General features: G+C 36.4%; 1 protein-coding gene and 1 non-coding gene across 3 annotated transcripts in view; one reads left to right on the top strand and one right to left on the bottom strand.

The window, feature by feature from the left end:
* CCDC39 (coiled-coil domain 39 molecular ruler complex subunit) overlaps positions 1 to 12,932 on the top strand; it is a 42,841-nt gene that overhangs the window by 26,580 nt on the left and 3,329 nt on the right. For both annotated transcript variants that reach the window (XM_070583203.1, XM_008519906.2), the window contains exons 14-16: positions 6,349 to 6,472; positions 11,613 to 11,772; positions 12,185 to 12,291. In XM_070583203.1, coding sequence (XP_070439304.1) covers positions 6,349 to 6,472; positions 11,613 to 11,772; positions 12,185 to 12,291 — 391 coding nt within the window. The remainder of the gene's footprint in view (positions 1 to 6,348; positions 6,473 to 11,612; positions 11,773 to 12,184; positions 12,292 to 12,932) is intronic.
* Positions 10,976 to 11,077, bottom strand: LOC139077138 (U6 spliceosomal RNA). The gene has a single exon (XR_011529481.1). It is a non-coding gene; the product is annotated as a U6 spliceosomal RNA (small nuclear RNA).

The raw sequence follows: 12,932 nt of genomic DNA, 5'->3' as shown, positions 1-12,932 counted from the left end.
GTCAATGTTATTTCCTTTTAAAACATTTGATTTTTGGTCTGTTCCTGGTATACAGAAATACAGTTGATTTCTGTATATTAAGTATCCAGCAACCTTGCTTAAACTCATTAATTCTACCAACTGATCTGTAGATTCTAATTTCTAGGTGTTTCATTCACATCATTTGCACATAACTTTTTTTCATCTTTTGTGTCTTCCTTTTCATTCTTTATAGCTTTCTTTTTCTTGCTTTGTTGCCCTTGTTATCAGTTCAATGCTGAGGAGCAGTGGTGACTACAGATACCCTGGTCTTACACCTCATCTCAAAGGGAAAGTGTCCATTGTTTCACCTTAAGTGTGAACTGGTTTTTTATTAATTTTTTAGTTTTTGAAGAAGATTAGCCCTGAGCTAACATCTGCTGGCAATTCTCCTCTTTTTGCTGAGGAAGACTGGCCCTGAGCTAACATCCGTGCCCATCTTCCTCTACTTTATACGTGGGACACCTGCCACAGCATGGCTTGACAAGTGGGGCCATGTCGGCACCCGGGATCTGAAGTGGTGGACCCTGGGCTGCCGAAGTGGAACGTGTGCACTTAACCGCTGCGCCACCGGGCCAGCCCCTACCGTAATGTTTTTTGAGATACTCTTTATAATATTAAGGGAACTCCCATCTATTTTCATTCTTTGCTAAGAGGTTGTTTTAATTTGTTTAATCAGGAATGGATGTTGACTTTTCTTAGATGCTTTTTCTGAATTCATTGATATGATGTAGCTCCTTTAATCTCTTAACGTAATTAATGTATTGATTCATTTTTTCAAAGTTAAAACAACCTTACATTCCTGGAATAAATGCAACTTGTCTGTCACATATTACATTTTGTATATATCTAGATTCTGTTTGGTAATATTTTCATATGGTTTTTGCAACCATGCTTATAATTATTTTTTCTCTACTGCCCTTGTTATCAGGTTATTAAATTTATGTCTACTTCCATAAAATGATTTATGTGTGTCCCTTATTTTTCTATACTGTGGATAAGTTTGTAAAAGAGTAGAATTATATCTTTTTTGAATTTTCAAAGACCTCACTGGTAAGGCCATTGGAGGCCTGGAGTTTTTTGAAGAGGATTTTCAACTGTTGGTTCGATTTATTTATTGGTTATAGGACAATGCAGATTTTGTATTTCTTCTTGAGTCAGTTTTAGTAAATTATATTTTTCTCTAGGAAAATTTTTCCATTTAATCTAAAATTTCAAAGTTATTTCCATAAAGTTGTTCACAATATCATTGTATTATTGATTAACAGCTGCAGTTATTGGTTATTTGTGACTTCTCTTCTTTGGGTGGGATAAGTCAGTAGTTAATTTTATTACTCTTTGAAAATAATCAACTACTGCTGATTTTTTCTATTGCAGATTCATTTTCTATTTTATTAATTGTAGCTCTCACATTTACTACTTTTTCCTTCTATTTTTGTGGGTTTATTTTGATGTTCCTTTTCTAACTTTTTGAGATAGATGCTTAGCTATTAATTTTCAACTTTGAAGGCTAAACAGTTCCTCTAAGTACTACTTTAACTGTATTCTACGCATTTTTTTTTATAAGTGCCAGATAGTAAATATTATAGGTTTTGTGGGCCATATGGTCTCTGTTGCAACAACTCAATTTGTTATTGTAGAAGGAAAGCAGTCATAGACAATGCAAATAAATCAGCATGGCTGTGTTCCAATAAAACTTTATGGACCCTGAAATTTGAATTTCATATAATTTTTATTTTTCATGAAATACAATTTTCCTCTTGATTTTTTTCAACCACTTTACGTTAAAACATGTAAAAGCCAGGGCCGGCCCGGTGGTGTAGTGGTTAAGTTCATGTGCTCTGCTTCTGTCGCCCGGGGTTTGCAGGCCCGGATCCTGGGCATGGACCTTACAGTGCTCGTCAAGCTACGCTGTGGTGGCATCCCACATAAAGTAGAGGAAGATTGGCACAGATGTTAGCTCAGTGACAATCTTCCTCAAGCAAAAAGAAAAAAAAAGTAAAAGCCGTTCTTTGCTTGAGGGCTGTACAAAAACAGGTGGCAGGGCAGGATGCCTTGCTGATCCCGGCTTTTTATCCCTGAGTAGTAATATTCCATTGTGTATATCTACCCCAGTTTATATATACATTTACCTGTTGATGAACACTTGAATTGTTTCCAGTTTTTGGCTATTGCAGATAAAGCTGCTATGGACATGTGTGTTCTTGATATGGATATAGGCTTTCTTTTCTCTTGGGTAAATACCTACAAGTGTAATAGCTGGATCCTATGGTAGGTATTCTTATTGTCTTTCCTGTCTTTCATTAGTTTTACTGAATTTTGTTTTTTCCTTCTTTTCTCTTTAATTATTGGAATATCTACACTCTAATTTTAATTATTTTGTTGGTTATTCTTAAATTCAAAAGAAATTTTAATCTTCCTATTTCTCTAGGAATACTGAAGATTAATTAGTTCCTATTGTTTTTTTCTTCCTAAGAGAAATAAGACTTTTTGCGTCTTTTACTGGTGCATTTCCTCTCTCCATCTTTCATGTGTTGTTGAAATCCCTGATTATAGTTTCAGGTTGTTATTTATTGTTTCTTTTTCTTTTTCTTTTTGAGGAAGATTAGACCTGAGCTAACATCTGCCGCCAATCCTCCTCTTTTTGCTGAGGAAGACTGGCACTGAGCTAACATCCCTGCCCATCTTCCTCTACTTTATATGTGGGGTGCCTACCACAGCATGGCTTGCCACTCGGTGCCATGTCTGCACCCAGGATCCGAACTGGCGAACCCCAGGCTGCCAAAGCAGAACATGCGAATTTAACTGCTGCCTCACTGGGCTGGCCCCATATTTATTGTTTCTAATAGTATGTCTCTACTTTTTGAAGAACTCCTTTCTTATAACTTGCATTAAACTGTACAGCCAATTGCCAGCATCATTTCAACCTGTTTTACTTGTTTCTTGGTTTAATAATCTTTCATGTATCCTTTGTCATCCTATTTTCTTGGATTCCCGTTTTCACTTTTGCGGACTCAGTTGAATTTTTTTTCAGGTTTGATGTTTTCTGAAATTTGAATCCTTGCATGTTTTAAACATATTTATTCTATCCCATATTTGAATTACAGTTGAACTTGGGAAGCATTATTTCATATTCTGCTAGACTACAGTGTTATTTATGAGAGGTCTGATTCTGGACTAATTCATTTTATTTTGTGGGGAATCTGGTTTTTGTTTTGTTTCCAGAAGCTTTGGGACAATCTTTTTATACTTGGGGTTTCAGAATTTCCACGTGTCTGGGTGTTTTATCTTTTTTCATTTTCCTTGTTTGACCCTTGGTGAAGTCTTTCAATTATTTCATTTAAGTCTTTCTTCAGGTCAGGAAAATATTTTTCTATTCTTTAATTTTTCTCTCACACCACTCTCTATTCTTCCCAATTGTTGCTGATTTTTAATGGATGTTGGCCTTCTTAGATCTGTCTTCCAGATTTCTTAACTTTTCTCTTGTTTTTAATTTTCTATTCTTTTTATTCCACTTTTTTATATTTTCTCATTCTTTCCCCCCTCATTCTCCTCCTTTCTATCTCCTCCCCACCCCCGCCTCTGCCTCTCTTTCTCCATCTCTCTAACTCACTGATTCAATCTTTCATCTTCACGACTTTTAAATTGAAAAGGGGAAATTATTTGCAAGAACTCTTGTTCCTTCATTTGTCCTTTCTTTTCATAGTAGCCTATTCTTATTTTATGGGTATTTTGGGAATACTTTTAGAGCATAGTAATTAGAATACTTTGAAAGTTCTCTTCTACCCCATTCATTATCTTTGTTTCTCTTAGGGTCTGTTCTGTCTTTGCTCATTTTGTTGTCTTCATTCATGCTGTTAGCTTTCTACAAATGTCTGATAGTCCTTGACTTTCTGTTGTATTTATTAACAAACGCTTGATTAATAATCGTGGTGATTGGTACAGCTTGCTGGTATGGGTTTCTTCTTCAATTAGATAGATCTCTTTCTCCAACAGGTCTCTCCTCTAAATGGGAAGACTGTAGGCTCTGGGCTAGTCTGTCCCTTCAGGAGCCTAGGAAGTTTGTCTCTAAAGGAGTTTATTTTGGGTGATAAAGATTTTATTTCATTCCTCGGTGGAACTGCCTCTCTTTCTTATTAACCTCCACTGCTGTGGAGGCCTGGAATTACATCTTTTTTATTTTTTGCTTTTCTCTCCAGCTCCAACATACAATGCTAGACACTGGTAATTTTGAGGGTTATCGTTGGAGCATAAATAATTGCTCGACATCTCTGTGTACGTTGAGGGGTTGAGGAAAGTGGCCCAGATGTTCTGTAGGCAATCCCTTTATTAATTACCTTGACAATACCCTCAGAGATCACTCTTGCTCTTTTTATTTCTTATTCCTGAGTTTGGATTTTCTCCAGACTTCTTTGGTGAAAAATGGCTCTTATTTCTGCATTAATCTTTTGTGTGTATCTCCATTCTCCCTGCCCCCCGCCAATTGTATCCCATTTGCTTTCCATTTTTTCATGAATTGATGAAGAAATTCTGTCTTGTTCCCAGAGCTGTGGTGGCTTTTTCTCCTTTCATCTTTCCATTTTAGGAAGAGGGAGAGATATACTTGTGTTCAGTCCACCATCTTCAGCTGAAAGGCCCACAAGCCTTGTCTTTTACAACCACATAAAGGATCAGTAAATATTTTCTGATGAAACAATAGTAACATTAAAATATAAGCAAAGTTGTAACTTCTGATGCTTGATATATTTTGCCATCAACTTTCTTTAGGAGTAGGAAAATTGGTAGGTTGAAAATTTCTTTTCACCTTGGTTGGATGGCTCACTCTCATGAGGTTGTAGCAGACAAATGAGTCACTCTCCATTTTCCCATGCATAGATTAGCATTATTAGTACTATAAAATAAGTTAAAAATAGTTCATAAAATATAACTTGATGGAAATTAAAGGAAAAAAGTAACCAGCAGATTTAAGAATCTAAATCTTGGGGGACAGTTCTCCATGGGTTTCTCGTATTTCTGCATGCTTTGCAAGGTGAGGCACTAACAGTCCTGTTCTAGACTATCTTTTAAAAAAATGTTGGTAAAAAACACATAACGTAAAATTTACCATCTTCACCATTTTTTAAGTGTACAGTTCAGTAGATTTAAGTATATTCACATTGTTGTGCAACAAATCTCCAGAAATTTTTCATGTTGCAAAAGTGAAATTCTATACCCATGAAACTCTAACTCCCCACTTCCCTCTCCCTGTGGTCCTTGGTAACTATCATTCTTTCTGTTTGTATGAATTTGACTACTTTAGAGACCCCATATAAGTAGAATCATATAGTATTTGGTTTTTTGTGACTGGCTTATTTCACTTAGCACAATGTCCTCAAGCTTCATCCCTGAGGCATGTGAATTTACTTTTAAGACTGAATAATATTCCATAGTGTGTATATACCACATTTTGTTTAGCCATTCATCTGTCCATGGACATTTAGGTTTCTTCCACCCCTTGGCTTTTGTGAATAATGCTGCTATCAACTTTGGTGTGCAGATATCTCTTCGAGAACCTGCTTTCAGTTCTTTCGGCTATATACCCAGAGGTGGGATTGCTCGATCATATGGTAGTTCTATTTTCAATTTTTTAAGGAACCACTATACTGTTTTCCACGGCAGTTGCACTATTTTACAGTCCCACCACCAGTGCATAAGGGTTCCAATTTTTCCACATCATCACCAAGACTTTTGTTTGTTTGTTTTTTGATAGTAGCCATCCTAATGAGTGCGAGGTGATCTTAGTGTGGTTTTGGTTTGCATTGGACTATCTTTTAAAAGATGTTTAGATAGTGAACAGCCTTGGAAGCTAGAAGTAGTATCTCTCTCTGGAGCAAAAGTTAGGTATGTTTGTTTTCTTCGCTTTATAAAATATTTGGATTACCTAAGCTTGAGGTTCCTGAGCTGTGACGTAAGCCTGTGTTTGCAGCATCCATTTGAACCACTCCTCACTTGCATGAAACTTCGGGAGCAAGGGGAACCAATGCAAACAGGAAGCTCATGCTACTTGGTTTGCCATGAGTGATAAAGTCCTTTTTCTCTGAGCCGGGAATCTTGTGTCTTCTGTCAGTATCCATGAAACTGTGGCAGGCTAACTTGTTACCTTTCAAATAGGGTGAAATCTGAGACCCTTCACACTGAATTATAAAATTGAAAAGTGAGAACATATTTAACCTGTTTGAGTTCAGTAGTAACCCAATACAAATGTCTTCTATAAAAACACTATAATCCTTTTAAAAAAAAGTATGTTGTTTGGTTTTCAGTGTTGAGTTTTTCTTTTTCTTTCCATATTAGTGCTGAGTTTCATGAGCGGCTAAGTAAAATTGATAAGCTGAAGAATAGATATGAAATTCTTACTGTTGTTATGCTGCCTCCTGAAGGAGAAGAGGAGAAAACACAGGCCTATTATGTAATAAAGGTAATCTTAATTGATTTACAGTTGTGATAGAATGAAGTATCCTTTGTTAACTCTTGTTAACTAAAATTGCATTTTTTTTTTTTTTTGCCACGAAGTTTCAAATTTCATCACTCTAGTAGCTATTGCACTTAATTAGAGCCAGGAAACATTAGTTGCTAGATGGAGGTACTGAAGTGCCATTAGTTTTATACACCTCCAGTCCATGAAGTCAAAGAGAGGTCTGGACCACTGTTTGACTTTTTTTTCTTTTTTTTGCTATCATTTGTGTCATGTCATTTCCCCTCCTTTATTCAAGATTCATAATCTCATACTCTAAGTAAGATCTACTATCTGAGTGTCTTTAGCATGTATGTGACAACCTGTTCAGCACCTCAGGCTCAAAGCTTGACTTCGATAGCTTGACTTCGATATAGCCACCTACTCATATGGGCACACCCTAGACCTTATCATCACCCGGAGCCATACCACCTCTGAAATCTTACACTCCAATTTACCACTGCAGTCCTGGTATGGCAGATATCCAGAGAGGAAGAGGGCTGTTCCTTTGTCTTCATATTAGATGGGAGACAACAGATCAGGTGAATCTGCTCTGTTCAAATATTTGAGTGTTGTCTGCCATCTCATGGTTATCTTTATGTAGTGACCCATAAGGGGAAATTCAGAAGTCATCAGGAATTGGATACAGTTCCCTTGCTGAGTACTGCTATAGTCATCTTTCCCGTGTAGAAAATACCCTGAACAGGTGTGATTTCCTTTACAGAGAGGTCTGGGAAGTTACTCAAAATACCATAAAGAAGGGATGGAAATTGTAACAACTCACTTTTCCTGTATCATAGATAGATAGGAGTGGGAAGATCTCCCAGTTCACACCTTTAGGGGATGGCCCTTGTGGGTGCTCCCTCCCTTCTGACTTAATCTTCCAAGTTTCCTTCTGGAGCCCTTCTTTGAGGCTACCCTTAACACTTAATACTAAGTGTGCTTGCCTGCTACCTTGGCTCAGGAAACTCCACCTAACCTATATGAGAAATGAGTCCCAGCTCTCAGATCCTTCTTGAAACTCATTAGTCTATAGTACCTCAGGCTTCTGCCCAATCTTAACAGGACTTTCCTCAAGTTTTAAAGGTTCCCAAGGGGTGAAGAGTAGGTTCTACTGTAAGTGTTGGGAAGAAGGTAGATGTTACAATTCCAGTTAAGTTTCTCTACCAACAAGGGCTGTGATAAGTTACCCAAAAGTACTGGCGGTGTTAAAGTGCCTTTGTCCATATCTTGGTTCTATCACTGACTAGGTAGGTGACCTTGAATAAGTTATTTAACAATTTGGTTTTAAACAGTTAAATTTAGTTTTCTAACTTGCAAAATGAGGATAATATTCTTACTTTTGTTGTGAGGCGTAAATGAGAAAATATATGTAAAGCCCTTAAAATAGTACCTGGAGCAAAATAAGCCCTCAATAAATATTAGCCATCATTATTGTTATTGTTATCTTAGGAAAACAGGCAAATTTTATGAGGAAGAGTATTCCTTCTGTTTACGGAGAAGGTGCTGGATAAATATCAGTATAATGAATATGAATGAAGGCTATCAGTTACCTTTCTCAGTTTCCTGATGCCACACTTCACTTTCCATCTTTTCCAGGGTCCACAGCTTGCCACTTATTCCCATTGTTCATTGCACAGCATATTTAAACGTTGTACTCATAATACTCCACATGTGCCAAATGTGTAAAAATGAAACTTACTTTATAGCTAAACTCAGTCTGGCTTATGTTGAGAAAAATTACCCATGACCTGAAAATGGTCAAAAGCAGTCCATGGGTGTGCAGTAATGCCACTGCATGGTGACACCAGACTTGGCATTTTCTAAGGATTATCTGATTCTATAGGAGTGCACACTTTTGACTGATTTTCTGTTGACTAACCTATTTTACAAACTGTAGGGATAGATGTTAAATTGTAGAAAACTGATAGTAATGCATATGATTCTTGTCCATAACAATGTAAAGGAATTTTGGCCAGTAGAAATACAACTGACTTACATTCTGTAGGAAAGATAACACAAGCATTATATTTTATTGCCATAAAAGATATTAACTAGTTTCATATCCATATGCAAATTTATTTCAGCATTTCTGACTGTGTACATATATAAAATCTGTCCAATTCCTCTGAACTTGTCTAAACGTCTTACTGATTCCTTGAGTTGAATGAAATTTTTGGCACATGTTCATTTTATATTTGTATGAGAATAATTTTTAACGTTTTGAAAATAATACTTCAGCAGCTTCACTGCTGGGAAAAGCTTAAACTTGCCAATTAGAAGTTAACCGTCACTTCTGTTTTGAATGTGGTAGACTTAGTGCATAAATTTAGTCAATTCAAGATTCTTTCCCTTCCTTATATCCTTTACATTCCTCCCAAAGGTGATCTTTCCTGATGGGCACATGTATGTATGTTTATAGCACTGGGTAAGAGGAATTTGGTCACTGTGCTAACCACTGTTCTGCCTTCTGCATGTTGTATTTCAGGGGTAAGCAAACTATGGACCCTGGACCAAAAGCTGTCCATTGCTGCTTTGTAAATAAGTACTGGAACATATAATACATAACTCATTTATTTATATGTTGTGTATGGCTGCCTTCATACTACAATATCAGTGGTAATAAGGATGAGTAGTTTTGACAGAGTCTGAATGGCCCATAAAGACTACAATATTTACTGTCTTGTCCTTTACGTACAAAGTTTGTTGACCCCTTGTATGAATTTGCTAGGGCTGCTGTAACAAACTACCACAAACTAGGTAGCTTAAACTACAGAGAGGTATTGTCGCCTGGTTTAGAGGGTGGAAGTCCAAGACGAAGGTGTCGGCAGGCGGGTTTCTTCTGAGGGCTGAGGGAGACTCTGTTCTATGCCTCTCTCCCAGCTTCTGGTGGTTTGCTGGCAATCTTTGGTGTTCCCTGGCTTATGGAAACATCACCATGATCTCTGCCATCATCTTCACATGACATTGTCCCTGTGTCTCTTCAGTCTCCCCTCTGGGAATGTGTCTGTGTCCAAATTTCCCATGTTCGTTTAAGCCCTGCCCTAATGCCTTCATTGTAACTCGACTACATCTGCAAAGACCCTATTTCCAAGTAAGGTCACATTCTGACGTGCTGGGGGTTAGGACTTTAACATATCTTTTTTGGGAGAAACAATCACTCCATAGCCCTCGTTTTTGGTCCTGCAGTAGCCTCGTGTCTATGGGGTATACATAGTTTTGTTTGTCCTTTCACTCACCCTAGTATCTTCTAGTATCTCACTCTTAAGAGCCAGACTGAAAAATATGATCAGTAACCAGTGAGGGTCTGGCATTTTTCAAATCTCATTTCCAAGTTCCTCTTTATTTGGAAATAGTCCAATTCTGACCACAATTTAATGTTTCCAATGAAATTACTAGGAAATGCTTTAAAATGTTGACAGAAAGGTATAAATAAAAGTTTCTTCCAAATATTAGCTTTTCTAATCCTGGGTAATAAGTATACATTATATAATCTCTGATTTAGAGACAAGTGGGACTTTAGAGTTTTAGAAATTTAAGGCAAATGTGGAATTAGATCAGGAATTTGTATAAATGAACAAATTCAACCCCTTCATTTGACAAATAAAGAAACTGAACTCGGGGAAGGGAAGTGAATTATTTAATGTTACTCAACTCCACAACTAAAATCTAGCTGTTTTGATTTATTTTAGCTCTTTCTTCCACTACACTATGTTTCAAAATAAATGGCTGCTAATTCTAGACTCAGTTTAAAGGAATTAGATGTAATTTATCTAAGAACTTTATTTTTTTTGCTAAAGCTTTATTTTTTATTATGTACTATTTGCTATAAAAACATGTATAACATATTTTGAAGCATAATAAAACAAAAAACAGTGAAAATGTTAAGAAATATTACCAATAAAACCTTTCCAATGACCACATTCTAGCTTAAATACACATACCTAGGAAGTGAATAAATTAACAAATAAAATTATTAGATGCATGCTATCCTTGTCAACCCTTAATTGGAGAAGTTCTTTGGAACTGTTTGGGTACAACTCTAGAGATACTAGTACAGTGACAGAATTAAGCTGGAAAAAGTCACTTAGTATGTCCTCTCACTGTGGAAGTTTTGGTTTTCAGCAATTTATAGACATCACTTTTCTAGCCACATTTATCATGATTATCTTCAATTTTTAAAAATTATTTTAAAAATGTGAAATATATATAAAATTAGCCATTTTAACTATTTTAAAATGTACAGTTCAGTGGTATTAAGTACATTCACAGTGTTGTGCAACCAACACTAACATCTGTCTCCAAAGCTTTTTTCATCTTTCAAAACTGAATCTGTGCCCATTAAACAATAGCTCCCATTTCCCTCTCTCCCTAACCCCTGGCAACCTCCATTCTACTTTCCAGCTCTGCAAATTTGACTACTCTCGATACCTCACGTAAGTGGAATCATGCAGTATTTTTCCTTTTAAAAATATGTAACACTTCACAAATTTGCATGTCATTTTGCCCAAGTGCCATGCAAATCTTCTCTATATGGCTCCAACTGCAGCATGTACTACTGAAGTGAGTATTCTTTCTAATTTTAACATCACTTAACTGCTCAAAGATGTTGAAATCCTATTTCTAATAAGACACACATAATTGGGTTGGGAATGATAAGCATTCACTTTCCTCGGTGTAGCTTGCTCACCTCTTTTACTTCTAAGATTTAAAATGAGGGTGTTTCTAAGCCTTTCAAGCCAGAAACATACATTCTTCTTATTTAACATATAGTTTGAAACCTCCTTCTAGTTAGCCCTGTTTCTCTTCCCAGTAAAGTTTATACCTGCTTAACTTTTTGGTAATTTTTGTTGGAGAGTTTTAATGTAAGCTTGGTTAGTTACTACATTTCCATCACGGTTTTGTATCCTATGTGCTGTATTTTGAAGGCCTTGAGGATGTGGTCTTCTGCTCTAAATCAAGTGCAATAAATAAATGCTTGGTGCTGCACATAGGCTCCAGGCAAATTAGTATTGTTGTGAGTTAAATATTTCCTGCCCTGAAAAGAGACATTCTCCCCCAAGGTAATACTTTTACTCAATCAGTTCTATTCTGTATTTCATAGGCTGCTCAAGAAAAGGAAGAACTTCAAAGGGAAGGTGACAGTTTGGATGCTAAGATCAACAAAGCTGAAAAAGAAATCTATGCTCTAGAAAACACCTTGCAAGTGCTCAACAGTTGCAACAACAATTACAAGCAATCCTTTAAAAAAGTGACTCCATCTAGTATGTAGGAGTTATTAAATTTTTTTTAATTACGCTGTACAGTTATTTTAAAAAGAACACTGAGACATGGAAAACAAAAATGTACCATGTTTGAGTCAGGAAAACTAACCATACCCCCTCCCCCTTTAGTAAGTGCTAAGTGTTATTTTCATTATTCTAGTGTTCTAGTGATACGGCATATCACTTCTCTAGGGAATTAATTTCAAATCTGAAGAAAACAGCAACCCATTGCCTGCTCTAAGTTGAAAAAACAAAAATGACCACATGCCCATCTGTTTTTCAACAAGGAGACATAAGGAATTTATTAAGCTTTCAAAACAAAAAATGTTAGAAGTTTAACATATGTAAAACTTTACAACTGCTTTCTACACAGCATGTTAGAAATTTAGACTAAAAGTTCTCTAAATTCTAGGTGATGAATATGAGCTAAAAATCCACCTGGAAGAACAAAAAAGAGCTGCTGATGAAAAATACAGATACAAACAAAGACAAATCAGAGAACTACAGGAAGACATCCAGGTAAATTCTACAGGCTTTAGTAATAAGCCCTTAGTAAAAGTTAATCATTATTATCACTATACTTTGTTATATTGTACAAAGGAGACAATGTTTTAGAGAAGTAGATACTAAGAGATAAATTTCATTTAAATGAGAAAAAAATAAGTGTTCGGAGTATTAAATAAATTAATTAAAAATCCCAGTGCAGGGGCTGGCCCCGTGGCCGAGTGGTTGGGTTTGCGCGCTCCGCTGCAGGCGGCCCAGTGTTTCGTTGGTTCGAATCCTGGGCGCGGACATGGCACTGCTCATCAAACCACGCTGAGGCAGCGTCCCACATGCCACAACTAGAAGGACCCACAACGGAGAATATACAACTATGTACCGGGGGGCTTTGGGGAGAAAAAGGAAAAAAATAAAATCTTTAAAAAAAAAAAAAAAGTCCCAGTGCAAGCACAGGATGGACCCCTAACAATTACCTGTTAAGAAGTTGATGAATCTTAGCTAGCTAATTATGATCTATCCACTAACTTTTACTTAACGAACTTTTATTTCATTTAATCCTTTAAAGATCACCTTAAAAAAGTTTGAAGGATAAAAATAATCCAGTAGAAAGTAGTTACTAAAGCACATTGCTGAAACAGGAAACAATGTATATGGTAAGC

The sequence above is a fragment of the Equus przewalskii genome, chromosome 18 (genome assembly GCF_037783145.1).
Source record: "Equus przewalskii isolate Varuska chromosome 18, EquPr2, whole genome shotgun sequence".
Lineage (NCBI taxonomy): Eukaryota > Metazoa > Chordata > Mammalia > Perissodactyla > Equidae > Equus > Equus przewalskii.
The sequence above is the reverse complement of the archived record's forward strand: the minus strand, read 5'-3'. Positions and strand labels throughout refer to the sequence as shown.